Source organism: Hirundo rustica, chromosome 2 (assembly GCF_015227805.2).
Source record: "Hirundo rustica isolate bHirRus1 chromosome 2, bHirRus1.pri.v3, whole genome shotgun sequence".
Lineage (NCBI taxonomy): Eukaryota > Metazoa > Chordata > Aves > Passeriformes > Hirundinidae > Hirundo > Hirundo rustica.
Window position 1 is genome coordinate 85,437,764 of NC_053451.1, and position 12,687 is coordinate 85,450,450.

The window sequence follows — 12,687 nt, forward strand, 5'->3', positions numbered from 1 at the left end:
GCTTCAAGTCTTTTAGAAAACTTTTAAGACTATTTTGCTACTACTCTGAAGCATTTGAGATGGAGAAACCCCCAAGCATGCAGAGGAGCACCAGGAAACACACGAGAGTAACTTGAGCGTTTACTTGCGCTGACTGGTTTGCTCTCAGACGCTAATTAGATTGTAATTGAGATATAGACACACAATAACTTTTTGAAAAGTCTAAGAATTATAGTTACAGTTTCCAGAGTTATGGGATGTACCCACTTTTATGTTGAAACAGTCCTTTCCTTGTGAGTGGTTTAATTTAGTGATAACAAATACGCCAAATACATCTGCACACTGAAACCCAGTCCTATCTCCAATGACATGGTATCTCTCATGATTTCATTTTAGAGATTCTCTTAGGGCTTGAAAATTGATGGCAGTTTAAAAAGGAATGGGATTTGGAGAGAAAAAGGGGGAATAGAGTAATCTCTGGCACAGTTGTATGTTGCAGATGACTTTGAATTCCATCAAATGTTTACATTATCTCTGGTAAATTCATTAATGAAGTATCTGCAGAATACAGATTCAAGTAGTCTCTCTCAAAGGAGGGTTTTCAGTCTCTATATAAGTGACAGAGAAGGGGAGAAATTTGTAAACTGAGGAAATGTAAATGTAAGGAGATCTAAATAATATATGTGGTATCAAAAATAATGCATATAAATAATGTATTTTTCCTCAAAAGCTCTAAATGCAAACTCTTTCTGGACTATAGCAAGTACAAGTATTTTTGGGAAGAGTGGCTAAACTATGTATGAACAAGTAGCTGTACCTTTTTTTGAGAAGGTTAAAAATGCAGAAATTATTGTTCTGAAGTTATAGATTCTCACAAGAATGGTCCAGAAATAAAACACAGTAGAAGTAATTGTAAGCAACGTGGTGCAATTTATATTGGTCTGGGTGAAACCATTTTTGATTAGCATGGCTGTTTTTGTTTTTAGCTAGAAGATAGATATATTAAAAATAGAATGTCTCTGTTCTTTCTAGGAATAATTAATAATGAATAATTAATTTTGTGTGCTGATGGAATGTAAATACTGTAAACAACAACAAAAAAATCAAGATACAATTGTATTGTATGATTATAATGTAAGGCAAATTTTCATTCCTGAAACATTTTCCTAGATACATTTGTTTTGCTCAGGTGTCACTCAGACCAACCTAATATTATACAACCATTTGATGTACACTTTCCCTCTTTGCATCGTTTATCAAGAAACACTTTTTAATCAAGGTAAAAAATGAAGTAGCCATCCAGCTTGTAAACACACATGCCCCAGTAATTTTCCTCTGTTTAGTGAAGTAAAGCAGAATGAGAATTGTGGTAGATACTGATTAACTTCTTCCTACACTGAAGCTGTGGTGCTGCCAAGTGTGCATTACAGAGTTAACAGGGAACATCAAGGGGAAATATTTGTGCTGCTTGCTCACAAGAGGACTGGGAATGGTCCTTCAGACTCTGGTGCCCTCAGCTGTGAGTGGGATGGCTGATCCTGTCTTTGGCAGTGCTCCCTGTCTTTGTAGCTCTCTTGCCATCCTCTTAACAGTATACAAAGGTAAAGCCAAGCGTGATTTGTATTGGTATATGCTCACACTGAAGTATGATCAAACTTTTGTAACGTTGATTTTGCTGCAAGGATTTTACCCTTGCTCGTGACTTTTTTTAAAAGGTAACAATCTAACATATTTCTCCCAATGTGGATTTTGGGGGAAAAAGCTCCAAAACATTAAACAGAAATGTCATGTTGTTCTTTGAAGGTGTACTTCTTTCTCAAAGACTTTATTTTGCAAGCACAAGGAGTTTCCTTACGCCCTGTGAGAGGCTATTGCTACTTTGTCAGCTACTTCTCTATTTGCTAGCCTGGGCTAGAGTAGAAGTGAGGAATGTTTGGGGATCCTGTCCACCATGGGAAGAACAGTAATTGTTGAATTGTAATATGATTTGTGTCCATGCTTTTGGGCAATTCAGGCCGTGTGCTTCCCCAGTTTCTACTAAGGCTGAAAGGCTGCTGGTTTGGTTTTGATTGTATATGCAGAGAAAAGCAGTCTTCTACAGGGTAGGGTGCTTTAGGTGCACACCTGCTCACCTAAGTATAAAAAATGAATTCTTGTTTTTATTTTTTTATATAGATTTGTTCGGACCGTGCTGCCATTTTCTCAGGAGTTTCAGCGTGATAAGCAGCCTAATGCACAGCCACAGTATCTCTATGGATCAAAGGTTGGATTTAATTCCCTTTATCTTCATGCTTTGCTAATGTTTAAAGGTGTCTTTTTAAATTATAGAAACTACGGTATATGAAAGTTATTAGAAATGGACTGAAACTCATTTTGTTTGTATTTTAAATTGAACATACACTTCTTTTAAGACTTTGCTGTGAAGATCACCATATGTTTCAGCCCAAGTGTAATTGATTAGTCTGATGGTTAGTCTTATCTGACAAAGCTAAAAATAAGCCTGTCTCTCAACCACCTTGTATTTCAGTTGCTTATAATGGCAGAGCAGACTCAAAGTAAAGATTAATTACTTGGTGAAGTGAGAACAAGAGCCCATCTTGGGTGCAGGTCTCCCTTGTTCCAGTTAGGAAGACTGTGATGACAGAAGAAAAGGGAATAAATAGGAAAAACTGCTTCGGATGTTATCTGACTTAAAAGGAATATACATTCTGACCATCTTAAACTATCAGATACCAAACTACTTCAATTATTTTTTAAATAAATGTAGTGTTTCTTTGGCATCTACAACCCAAGAGCCTCAAACTCATTGTGATGAACTTGGTGTCCCAGCCATCTCATCTTCTCTATTAGCATCATGTTCTTGCTTTGCAGTTAGGTGGGCTGGGAAGGTTTATGCAAGTTTTCAATAGAAGTGTACACAGAGATGTGCAGTCACATACTCTGTCCCTATGGCAATCCCCAGAACTGAGGTTGGGAAGGAGCTTGTGTGGGTGACAAGTTTTAAGAGTGCTTGGCACAAGAGAACAGCTGTGGGCTACCCAAGTGCAGAAAGTTACCTGCACTCACAGGACCTATGCTATGCTCTTGTGTGATAGATTTATTCTTCCTGATCTCTGCAGATTTATTTTCTTATTCTTCAGAATTGTTACCTGAGTCTTAATGACAGTTAGAGACACAGTGCATTAACATATATTTACATTTTTAATATCTACTCCCAAATATTGATCTACTTCAAACAGCAGCAAAAACCAGCAGTGCTACCTTCAGCAAATCATTTGAGACTGTATGACAAGATGTCACTCTAAATTTTGCGATGTTTTCTTGACTATCAGGCTGGCAAGCTGAAGTATGGAAAAGATAAATGAAAATATAAGGATTAAATTAGAGGATGGACAATAAAAAAGCTTTAACTTATTTATTATTATTTTAAATTATTTAAAATATGTACTCAATTATGCATCTAATTTATGCAAATGTGCTGTAAGTGTTATGGGTGGCTACTCTCAATATCTACTTCCTAACTTAAACATGAACATAATTAGTCCTTACCTTACTCTTATTTTCTGCACATCGTATCATAGTTGTATTGGTGCAGTTTCATCCCAGTAATCTAGGTTTTGAGACATCTCAGGAGTTACAAACTTCAGTGCTAAAATATCTGCTGCATTTGTAAAAATTTCTTGCCTTTAAAATGTAAAGGCAGTGGAAAAGGATTCACATGTCTTAATGTGGAATGTAACAGCTGACTGTCTGGTCCTGTAAACAGTGTTTTATGTAATTGTTCTCCAAAATGAAACAGTTAATTACAGGGAAGTGGAATATTCTTACATTAGAGTTACTGTGTTCCTTACTATTTTGGGAACTGACCAGATGCAGCATAGAGCAAAAACCTGACTGAATTTCATAGGGCTTGCTAACTTCATTTATCTAAGTGATGATACAGTAGGGTGAGTGACAGAAGATTAACTGAGGAATGCTTTTTTTGTCAGTCAGGTTACATTATTAAAATGAGTTTAGTAACCTTCACACAGAGAGCTATACATTTATAGAATTCTTGAGTATTTTTCTATATGAGCAGCAGCAATCAAGGTGGGTCTTACTCGCATTTCTGGGGCAAATTTCATAACTAGATAGGCCTATATTAGAAAATACTGTCTGTCTATAGTTTTAAATTTTAACAAGAGTATATTTTTATTCTTGAATTGAATGTACTTTGAAATTGAGGATATCTGAGCAGAGTTTTTAACATTTCTGCTTTATATAGCTAGTTACAGATAGGAATTCTTACATTGCAGAGGCTGCACTACTACAGGAGTAACTGAAGAATTTTTTTGTTTGTATCTCAGGGCATTCACATATCTGCAGATATTTCTAAATGGATTAAAGCATCTGGTCTGTATTAATGCATCTTGATACTTATCATAGAGAGTTGTAGTAACTTTCTCTTCAGCACCTAAAGTTTTTTGAGTGGTATCTTCATGTAATCAGCAAAACAAAAACCCACAGATAGAACTTTTTCTGGTTGATAGGGAAGCAGGGCTGTCAGGGGGGAAGAAGCCAGCTTGCAAAAGCTTGTTAGCCTTTTAAGTGAGCTGGATTATTCTAAAAGTTTGGTTGAGCATGATCATTGAAATCCCTTGATTCAGGTAAAATATGTGTAGGATTAATGATATTAATGTTAGCAGGATGGAATTCGGCAACATGGGGTGGATACATGAAATATTTTATGATATACATAAAAGAAATACACATCTTTTCTGGGGAGTTGAACTAACTTTGCATGTTAATGAAATACCTGGTTTTATAGAGGTTGTCTAGACCAGAAGGGCTTTCTTTCTGTCTTACACAACATTTTCCAAATATTGTCATGTTTTTATGTCTCTGGCACTTTATAGATGCTAACTCATTTATTTTGTGAAAAAGACATATTTGAAAGGTACTTCTCACTGTGGATATAATGGGTTTTTTTTCTACTGCTGGTGCACAAATTAAAATCAGTTTGCCCTATGTTGCAACTTATCGGTTTGGTAATCACTTAGAATGTTTGCCCAGGACTCGATGACTGTTAATATTGAGTGATGAATTACCAAATCTAATACAGAATTGCCTGAATGAACCTGAATTTATCTATGGTAAAACTTCCTCAGCAAGAAACAATCATGTAGCTCTGTGAGCATGTGATGACATGAGTTTTTCAAAATTAGAGCAGAAAACAGATGACACTGTGCATGAGTTGCTCATTTGCAGCAGGTGCGAGATGGTCCATTGCTTGTGAGACAATATAAATGTTTATCTTAGTAGTGCACAGTAAACACTGTGGGTGGAATGGTTTTATATTTGGAGAAGGTAAATCCCTTGGGAAACACTTCCATGGTAGCTCTTTACTTTCTCAGTCGGATATAGGCATGTCTTTTGGTTACATGTGTTTGTGTACAAATAACAAAATGCAGTGGGTGAATTGCCCAGAAACTGCTTCAAAACTGCGCCTTGTTCTCAGTATGGCATGTACATGTGTAGATATGTATTGGACTGCCTTAAAACCCACATAAAGAAATAGACGTGCAGAGAAATAAACAGGCTTCCAAGAGCCCAAGGTGTTGGCAGAGATTGGCTGTGTGTCTCTTGGCTTCATCCCTTTAATATTAAAATAATCATTTTGATGAAAACCTAATCAGAGAAGTGTTACTGTCAATTTGATTACAAGATAATTTTAAAGCATTCTTTCTGTCCTCGTTACCCAGGCACCCCTTTTTGGCAGTAAACCTGTTGTGTTGGCTTCATGCTCTGATGAGTGTTTTTCAGTGCCTATTTCATGTAACACCGTCATCTGAAACAGCAGAGAACTGTTATTCTCACAGTTTATTTGAGACTGATGTGCAAGACAAAGGAAAACGTGTCAGCTGGAGGAAGTGCTCCACAGCAGGTGGAGAACACGTTGTTGCTACCTTCACACAATCAAAATGCCTTTTGAAGTGTTTTCTGAAAGTCATACTCGCCCCCGTTCAGCAGACGTTTCTGTGTGTCATGCTTATCCTACTCAAAAAAAAAAAAAAAAGAAAGTAAAGAAGATTCATCACACTTATGGCAGCTTCTCCCTAGCACTCTGAGAGTCGATGCATTTCACAAGTCGTGGGAATTGTTGTCAAAATAGAGTAGCTGAAAAGATCCGCTACCTGCTGTGAAATATTCATGGGGAGCTCTCTTGCCAAAATTGTACCTCCCCTTAGCTCCTAGGGCCTGGTGGAGAGGGATGGCAGTTGCCCAGCCAGCAGTTCTCCAGCCTTTACTGGTACAACTGAGCTGTGTCAGAGACTTCACACATACGTTCGTACCAAGAGCAATTAAGTGCCTGCAGTCACAGTGCACCTTTGTCATTTTAGGTGTCATATACAGCAATACTAAGATTTATTATGTTTTTATGGAACACAAATGCACTTAAAAGGTTTAAGACAGGGTAACTTTTACATGTAAATCAGACACCATTTGTCACGTTGTGAGGGTGAACAGATTTCTCTCTGAAGGACCTTGGCACTTTGCCATGAAGCTCAAGGCAGAGTGAGATGATCAGCAGGTTTTCTTGTTACAAAAATAAAATGCATTTTGGCTTGTTTTTACTATTTTGTCCCCCTTCGTTACACAGAAGGTACTGTGCAATTGGAAAGAAATTTGCAGCCGATTAATGCACGTTATCATTAAAACTGAAAGGGAAAGAGTAAAGGAAGGGCCCAGAGCTTCATCTCTGAGTTCCATTTCCTCTGCAGGGAGCCACTGGCCCATGGAGCAGAAGGTTGCTTGTGGTGGGAGCAGAGTAGTGCAAATGTGATAAGCCAGGATATTTCCTTAATTAGGAGGGATACAAAGTCAGTATCTTGCATGTATTTACACAGAGAGAAGATAAGACAGATTAAAGGATACAATTAAAATCTTGCTGAGTTTAGTTTACATTCTGAGACTGACCTCAGTGCAAATGGGAGGGATGGGCAACACCCTGGGCAGTGAAGCATGTTGTCTGAGTGTAGTACTGCTTGTAGTGTGTGTGTTGGGAAGCAGCTGGGTTTGTCAGGGTAAAACTGGCAAACCACTGCACTCCGTGTGTATGTTCCAGTTGCCTATAGTCTAGCAGTCTGGGTTGCCATCTGAAAACTCCTGCTCAGGTTTATTGTGCTAGTTAACAAAAATTCTTTTGATCGCTTTTGATTACTTTTTATATTTGTTTGCTGTTTTAGATTAAAGAAAAGCAACAAAAAAATCCCTTGAAATGTAAAACAATTACTTGCTACAAGCCTCATTTTTAAATAATGGAGGGTGGCTGAAGTGCTTACTTCTTGGGCATGGGAACCTTTGCACACAGGCTGTTGGGAAAAGGGTTTGTCATCAGAGTTACAGCCAGGAGCGCTGTAGTGAGCGGTCGGAGCTCCCTGTTGTGAGCACCAACAGTGCGTGTGATGTGTTTGAAGTAGCTGGGGTACCTTGTGTAGCAAAAACCTTCTCCTGGACAAAACATTTCTAATTCGTAGCAGAGCGCTGTCCTGTCACTGGGACTCGTTCCTGACTTTTAGAAGGTGGCATGACGGGCTCATTGCACACCGAGGGATTTTCTATGATTGTGGCCAGCTGGATGCCACCTGGGTGCTTTTCCTCAGCATCCTGTGGCTGCTGGCTCTGCCTGCTGGACTCATCTGAGGTGTACGCCACACTTTTGGTCCATGGCTGCTCATGCTCTTCTTTGGAGGCCCTGTTCCGCTCTTGCAAACGCTCGTGCCTCCTGCGGCACAGGAGGTGCAGGCAGCCGTAGAGCAGGACTGCGGCGATGATGAGGAGCAGGACGCTGCTGGTGAGCCAGATGCCCAGCGCCAGCTCTTTCTTGGTGTTGCTTGCCGATGCCGGGTCTCGTTCCAGAGTGTTAAAAACCCTGCACTGGTCGCTGGAGGGGTTTGCGGACTGGCAGGTCACGCACATGATGTACGTTGTGAGGGGAGTCAGGTTTTCCACAACAAAGGAGGAGCGAGTGGTGGGCACCCTCTCTTCCTTCTGGAAGCTCTTTCTGGAGTAGCTGGATAGCATGCTGTTCCAGTTAGGGTGGTACATGATGCTGTAAAAGCTGTCGACGCAACCGGCCATTTTCGGCCAAATTACCATTGCTGTGTTTCCTGTGATGTTTTGGACGGTTATTCCCATCAGGATGTTGCTTGGGAGTTTTTTCCTCTCTCGATGCAGATCTCCCTGTGGAAAGGGAAGATGTTCTTTGGAGAAGCTGCAGCACTGAGGATGTTGTTTGGATCTTAATCGTAGTGCTCTGTAATCTAAGAATGGAGTTTGTTATGAAAGTATGCTCTCATCTTTGGTACTGCAGTGTAAAGGAGGGAATAAAAATTCATAAAGTTTGAGGTGTTCTAAAATGTGTATTTCCCTTCCAAGTGGAAGGGTAAACTTAAACTTACAGAAGTCCAACCAGAGCTGCTGCCTGTACAAGTGACCAGTTGTATCTTGAGAGATGGTGAATTTTTGCAGAATTTACAAGTGGGGAAACGCTTCCTTTCACTTTCTTTTTTCCCAGGTGATTGTGAAAAAATGCAGTAGTTTTTTTCTCTAGTCTGTGTATCTTGCATTTTGTGTTAAGTGGCAAGAGGGGTTGGCAGGAGTGGATATTGAGGAATAACTGCCTCTATAATCCACAATTCTTTATTTCTGCCAGTCACAATCGGTTGAAAAACAAGAGTATGTGGAAACATGACCACATACTATTTCGTCTCCAATATCTTACATTAGTTTCTTATTCACAAGTTCACATAGGAACACCTTCTCTATGAAGCCAGGCTGAGAGAACTGGGGCTCTTCAGCCTGGAGAAGGCTCCAGGGAGATCTTACAGCACCTTTTGTTATTTAGATACAGCAGTAGAGCTGGAGAGGGTCTTTTTACGTGGGCAGATAGTGATAGGACAAGGAGGAATGACTTTAAGCTTAAAGAGGTTATATTTCAGTTAGATATTAGGGAGAAATTCTTTACTGTAAGGGCAGCGAGGCACTGGAATGGGTTGCCCAGAGAAGCTGTGGAAGGTGTCCCTGCCTGTGGCAGGGGTGTTCGAACTAGGTGATCTTTAAGGTCCCTTCCAAGCCAGACTGTTCTGTGATTCTGTGATACTCCCCATGTTTTGCTGTTAAGTTGCACATCTGTAGCCGCTGCGCTGCGGCAGTGGCTGTGAGCACTGTACATTGGTGCTATCAGTATCACAGTATTTAGCCTTGATGCTAGTCAGCCTCTTGGAAACGCTTTGTCAAGCTTGGTGAAATACAGCTTTCACTATAGCCTACCTTTTGGATAAATGGTAGGGATTTTTAAAATTTACTAATGCTTTTTGCTGTTCTAAGTCATTTTTTGTAATCCCATAGTCTGTCTGCCCTGAATTTATACTCCTCCTCGTCCTCAATTCAAATTAGAAAATCTGCCAATATTTGGAGATTCTCAGTAGGTGTAACCACTGTAAATAGTGAAAGGAAAACATCTCTTTCCTGCAATTTCTCTAAACACATCTGTTAAAGAATAGATGATAAACAACCAGTGGTTATTTTCACTTGTTTGGCTTGGGTTTTATGCTTTTACCGTTGTGATGGTAACTTCTGAAAAAGAGCTTACCTCAGCAATTTAATCTGATTCCTTAGTTTGATTGTCAGTTTCCAGTGGCACTTGTGAAAGTTTTTTTCCTACTTTGAAAGTTTCTCACTTTTTTAATGACTATAAATGCTGGTGACAGTAACATACTATTTCATTAACAACACTTTGTTGTGAAAATTAAATCTAATTTTTTTTTAAGATCAGGTTTAATATGTTACATTTTCTGGGTAAATAACAATTAATTATTCCAACTTTTCCTAAGGAAAAGCGCTTTGAGATTTGCTCATAACATATTCTGAAATTATTCTGTAATGCTTGTATTTTATACTAGATAGGAGACAAGGAAAATGTATATTTTATGGGATATTTTTTAATGGGATATTTTTTAATGGGATTTAGATAGTGACCTTACATTAATAGCAAGAATTCTCTGCCTGTTTATGTCTGAAAATTGTTGCTCGAGGCTTTTGGATTATCCTTACTGGGAAGTGGGAAGAAAAATATGTATGTTTATTTTCATGACAATGTAAAACCGTGGATATGACCGATCCGGGGAGATGCTGCTTTTCTAATTCTTTGATAAATACACCCTTTTAAATACAGCAACAACATACAGGAACTGAGTTTGCTATCAGATAAACTTACCAAACAGACACATTTTGGCATCTTCCCAGCTACTGCAGATATTAAAATAGGGTGCATTAGTGAGATCAGAGCTTTTACTTGCTCTGTTACCTTCTCTTTAGCTGGTAGATCCTTATTATTTAAAATTATAATCTGGGTTTTTTTATAGAACACTCTAATACAGCCTAGGAACAATAGTTTCAACAGTTTAATCTTCATAGTATTTTTTAAGTAGAATGAACTATAATTAAATAACAATAATACATTTCTATTGTTATTAACCATCAGTTATTAGAAAACACACAGTTACTGACATGAAAATGTTTGGAAAAGCCATCTGATGTTTTATGAATCATAAAGTCAGTACTTACCGTCACTCCCTGATGGAAATTCCAGAACACAATTTCTTTATGGGGATGCTGCTGTGAAAATGTTACAAACACCAAATTTTTTGTATCCCTTTCTACATTAATTATTTCCTGACTGATCTCTCTTTGCCAGTTTGCTTCTTCTTCTCTTCAGATTCTCTGGACTGAATCCTCATTGCTTGGTTTCAGTTTTTTCCTCCGATGCTGCTGGTGGCATGGTTTCTTTGTCTCTTCCACTTAAATTCCTGTAGGAGCACATCTTGTCTAAAGATGCTGTTGCCTTGCTTTTCAAAGACCACAGAAGAGAAAAAAGAATGTCTTTTCTCCCCTCTCTTGCTTGCCTCTCCTTGGCAGTATGCTGCCTGAGCATCCCTGTTATATACTCTTGTATGTGGACCAGTGATGCTGTGAGTGATTAATGTTAGAACTTTGATGACATCAGCAACTAAAAACTCTTCCTTTTTTTTTTTTTTTAATTTAAGCAGGGGAGGGAGTAAGTACAGCTTAAAAAATAATGAACAGCATTTTCCCTTCCCTCCCTTTCCACCTTCACCCCCTTCTAGTTAGTGGCTTCTTCCCTAAGGATTTTATGCTTTTGGGTCTCCCTGGGGGGAAAGTGGTGTTGATGTGTAATGTTGTTTTCTCAATCCCTTGTTACAGTTCAGAAAGATCCACTATTCCAATGTTTACAAGTAGACTGTAAATTTTAGCTACTTCCCCATGGGGTTTACATAAAAAATGTATTTTTAGGTTGGCTGGCTTCTTATTGTTGCATATTGGCAAATTTTTTGTTTTTAATACTGGAATAATGTTTTTAGGGCTTTTCTGTGGCAAATTCCTGCTGTGTGAAGAGAGGTTACCTCCCCTTTACCTCATGGCAGTAAAAGGCTTGAACCCACTAAAACAAAATTCTCCTTGTGCTATAGCTGAAATAGATAATTCTTACATGTTTGTTGTAGGAGACCTACCTAACTGGAAACAACAGAAACAAAAAATAAAATCTCATCTTTTAGGAGCTATTGTATAAATCCTTAGTTTATCAGGACATTCATCTACACATATGTTCCTAGGGTTTTATCAGTTCTCTGTGCTGTCCTTGCCCCAGATCCCATTTCTGTATGTGGAGTCCTATGGAAATGCACAGGTTGTACTAGAGGGATATAGCTTCAGGCTGTCCCCTGGTGGGGCACACTTGGAATTTGGCCTTTCAGCCAGCTCTGATGTAACAGCACGACTGTGTTATGTACTAGGATTCTAATACTTATCCAAGTGTCTATTTTAGTTTGCATCTAGAATTTTTTAATTTTTAAGACCTCAGTTGGAAACTGGTGTTTGTATAGAGACATACAGTATAAATAAAAATGTGTGTATTCTATTCTGATTGCTTCAAAAGATGATTTTTAAGTCCTTTTATAGAATAAAATCCTTCAAGAGCTTGGTAGAGTTTTCTGACTTGAATTCCAACTAGCTTAATGCCATGTATTTACAGTATCTGGTGTTGACTTAAATGGGTAGTTAGGGCAAGATCTGCACTGAAGGGAATGTCCTTCCTGGAAAATCTTCTGTTACAGCTGTATGTGAAGTTGAAAGTTTAACAGTATGCTGTTTTCCATGTGTGTATCAGAGAGAATGAAACAGCAAAAAACTAAAGGAAACACAGCAGTCCCTTCTGTAAGAAGGGTGGCCAAGATTCCCACTAAAATGAAATTTCAGGGTATTAGGAGAATAGCCCACTTGCAGAAATGGAGGGTGCTAAGCTAGCCAACCCTCTCTAATCCACAGCTTCAGCAAACAGTTCCCAAATCCCCACATCGCATCAGACTGTACAGCTGTGCTCACTTTCATAGAAATAAACATGACTGTGGCAAAGCACCTGATCCTACTTATGCAAGTCTTGAAGAATTTCCCTGAGGGTACATCCCAGACTTAGATTTGCTTTGATCTTGTGTACAGTGAAGGGATTTGAAAAAGAAAAATCCTTATTAATTAGTTGCTGAGAGCAGTAACTGCAGAAGACCTTTTTTTCTGTAGTTGAGTACTCAGAAGCTTAAAACACCTATTATGAATACAAAATTGAAGTAATTTCTTTCAAGATGTTTTTGT

The 12,687-nt window shown here is 38.7% G+C and overlaps 2 protein-coding genes across 4 annotated transcripts in view; one reads left to right on the forward strand and one right to left on the reverse strand.

Moving 5' to 3' along the window:
- The window catches only part of CYFIP1 (cytoplasmic FMR1 interacting protein 1), a 74,748-nt gene that overhangs the window by 44,933 nt on the left and 17,128 nt on the right, over positions 1-12,687 (forward strand). For all 3 annotated transcript variants that reach the window (XM_040056731.2, XM_040056733.2, XM_040056734.2), the window contains one exon: positions 2,155-2,242. In XM_040056731.2, the coding sequence (XP_039912665.1) occupies positions 2,155-2,242 (88 nt within the window). The remainder of the gene's footprint in view (positions 1-2,154; positions 2,243-12,687) is intronic.
- LOC120749386 (fibronectin type III domain-containing protein 9-like) lies at positions 5,592-10,936 on the reverse strand. The gene is made up of 2 exons (XM_040056739.1): positions 10,588-10,936; positions 5,592-8,282 (listed from the first exon to the last, which is right to left on the reverse strand). Exon 2 carries the CDS (start codon positions 8,155-8,157, stop codon positions 7,486-7,488), a length of 672 nt encoding a protein of 223 aa, XP_039912673.1. The 5' UTR covers positions 8,158-8,282; positions 10,588-10,936; the 3' UTR covers positions 5,592-7,485.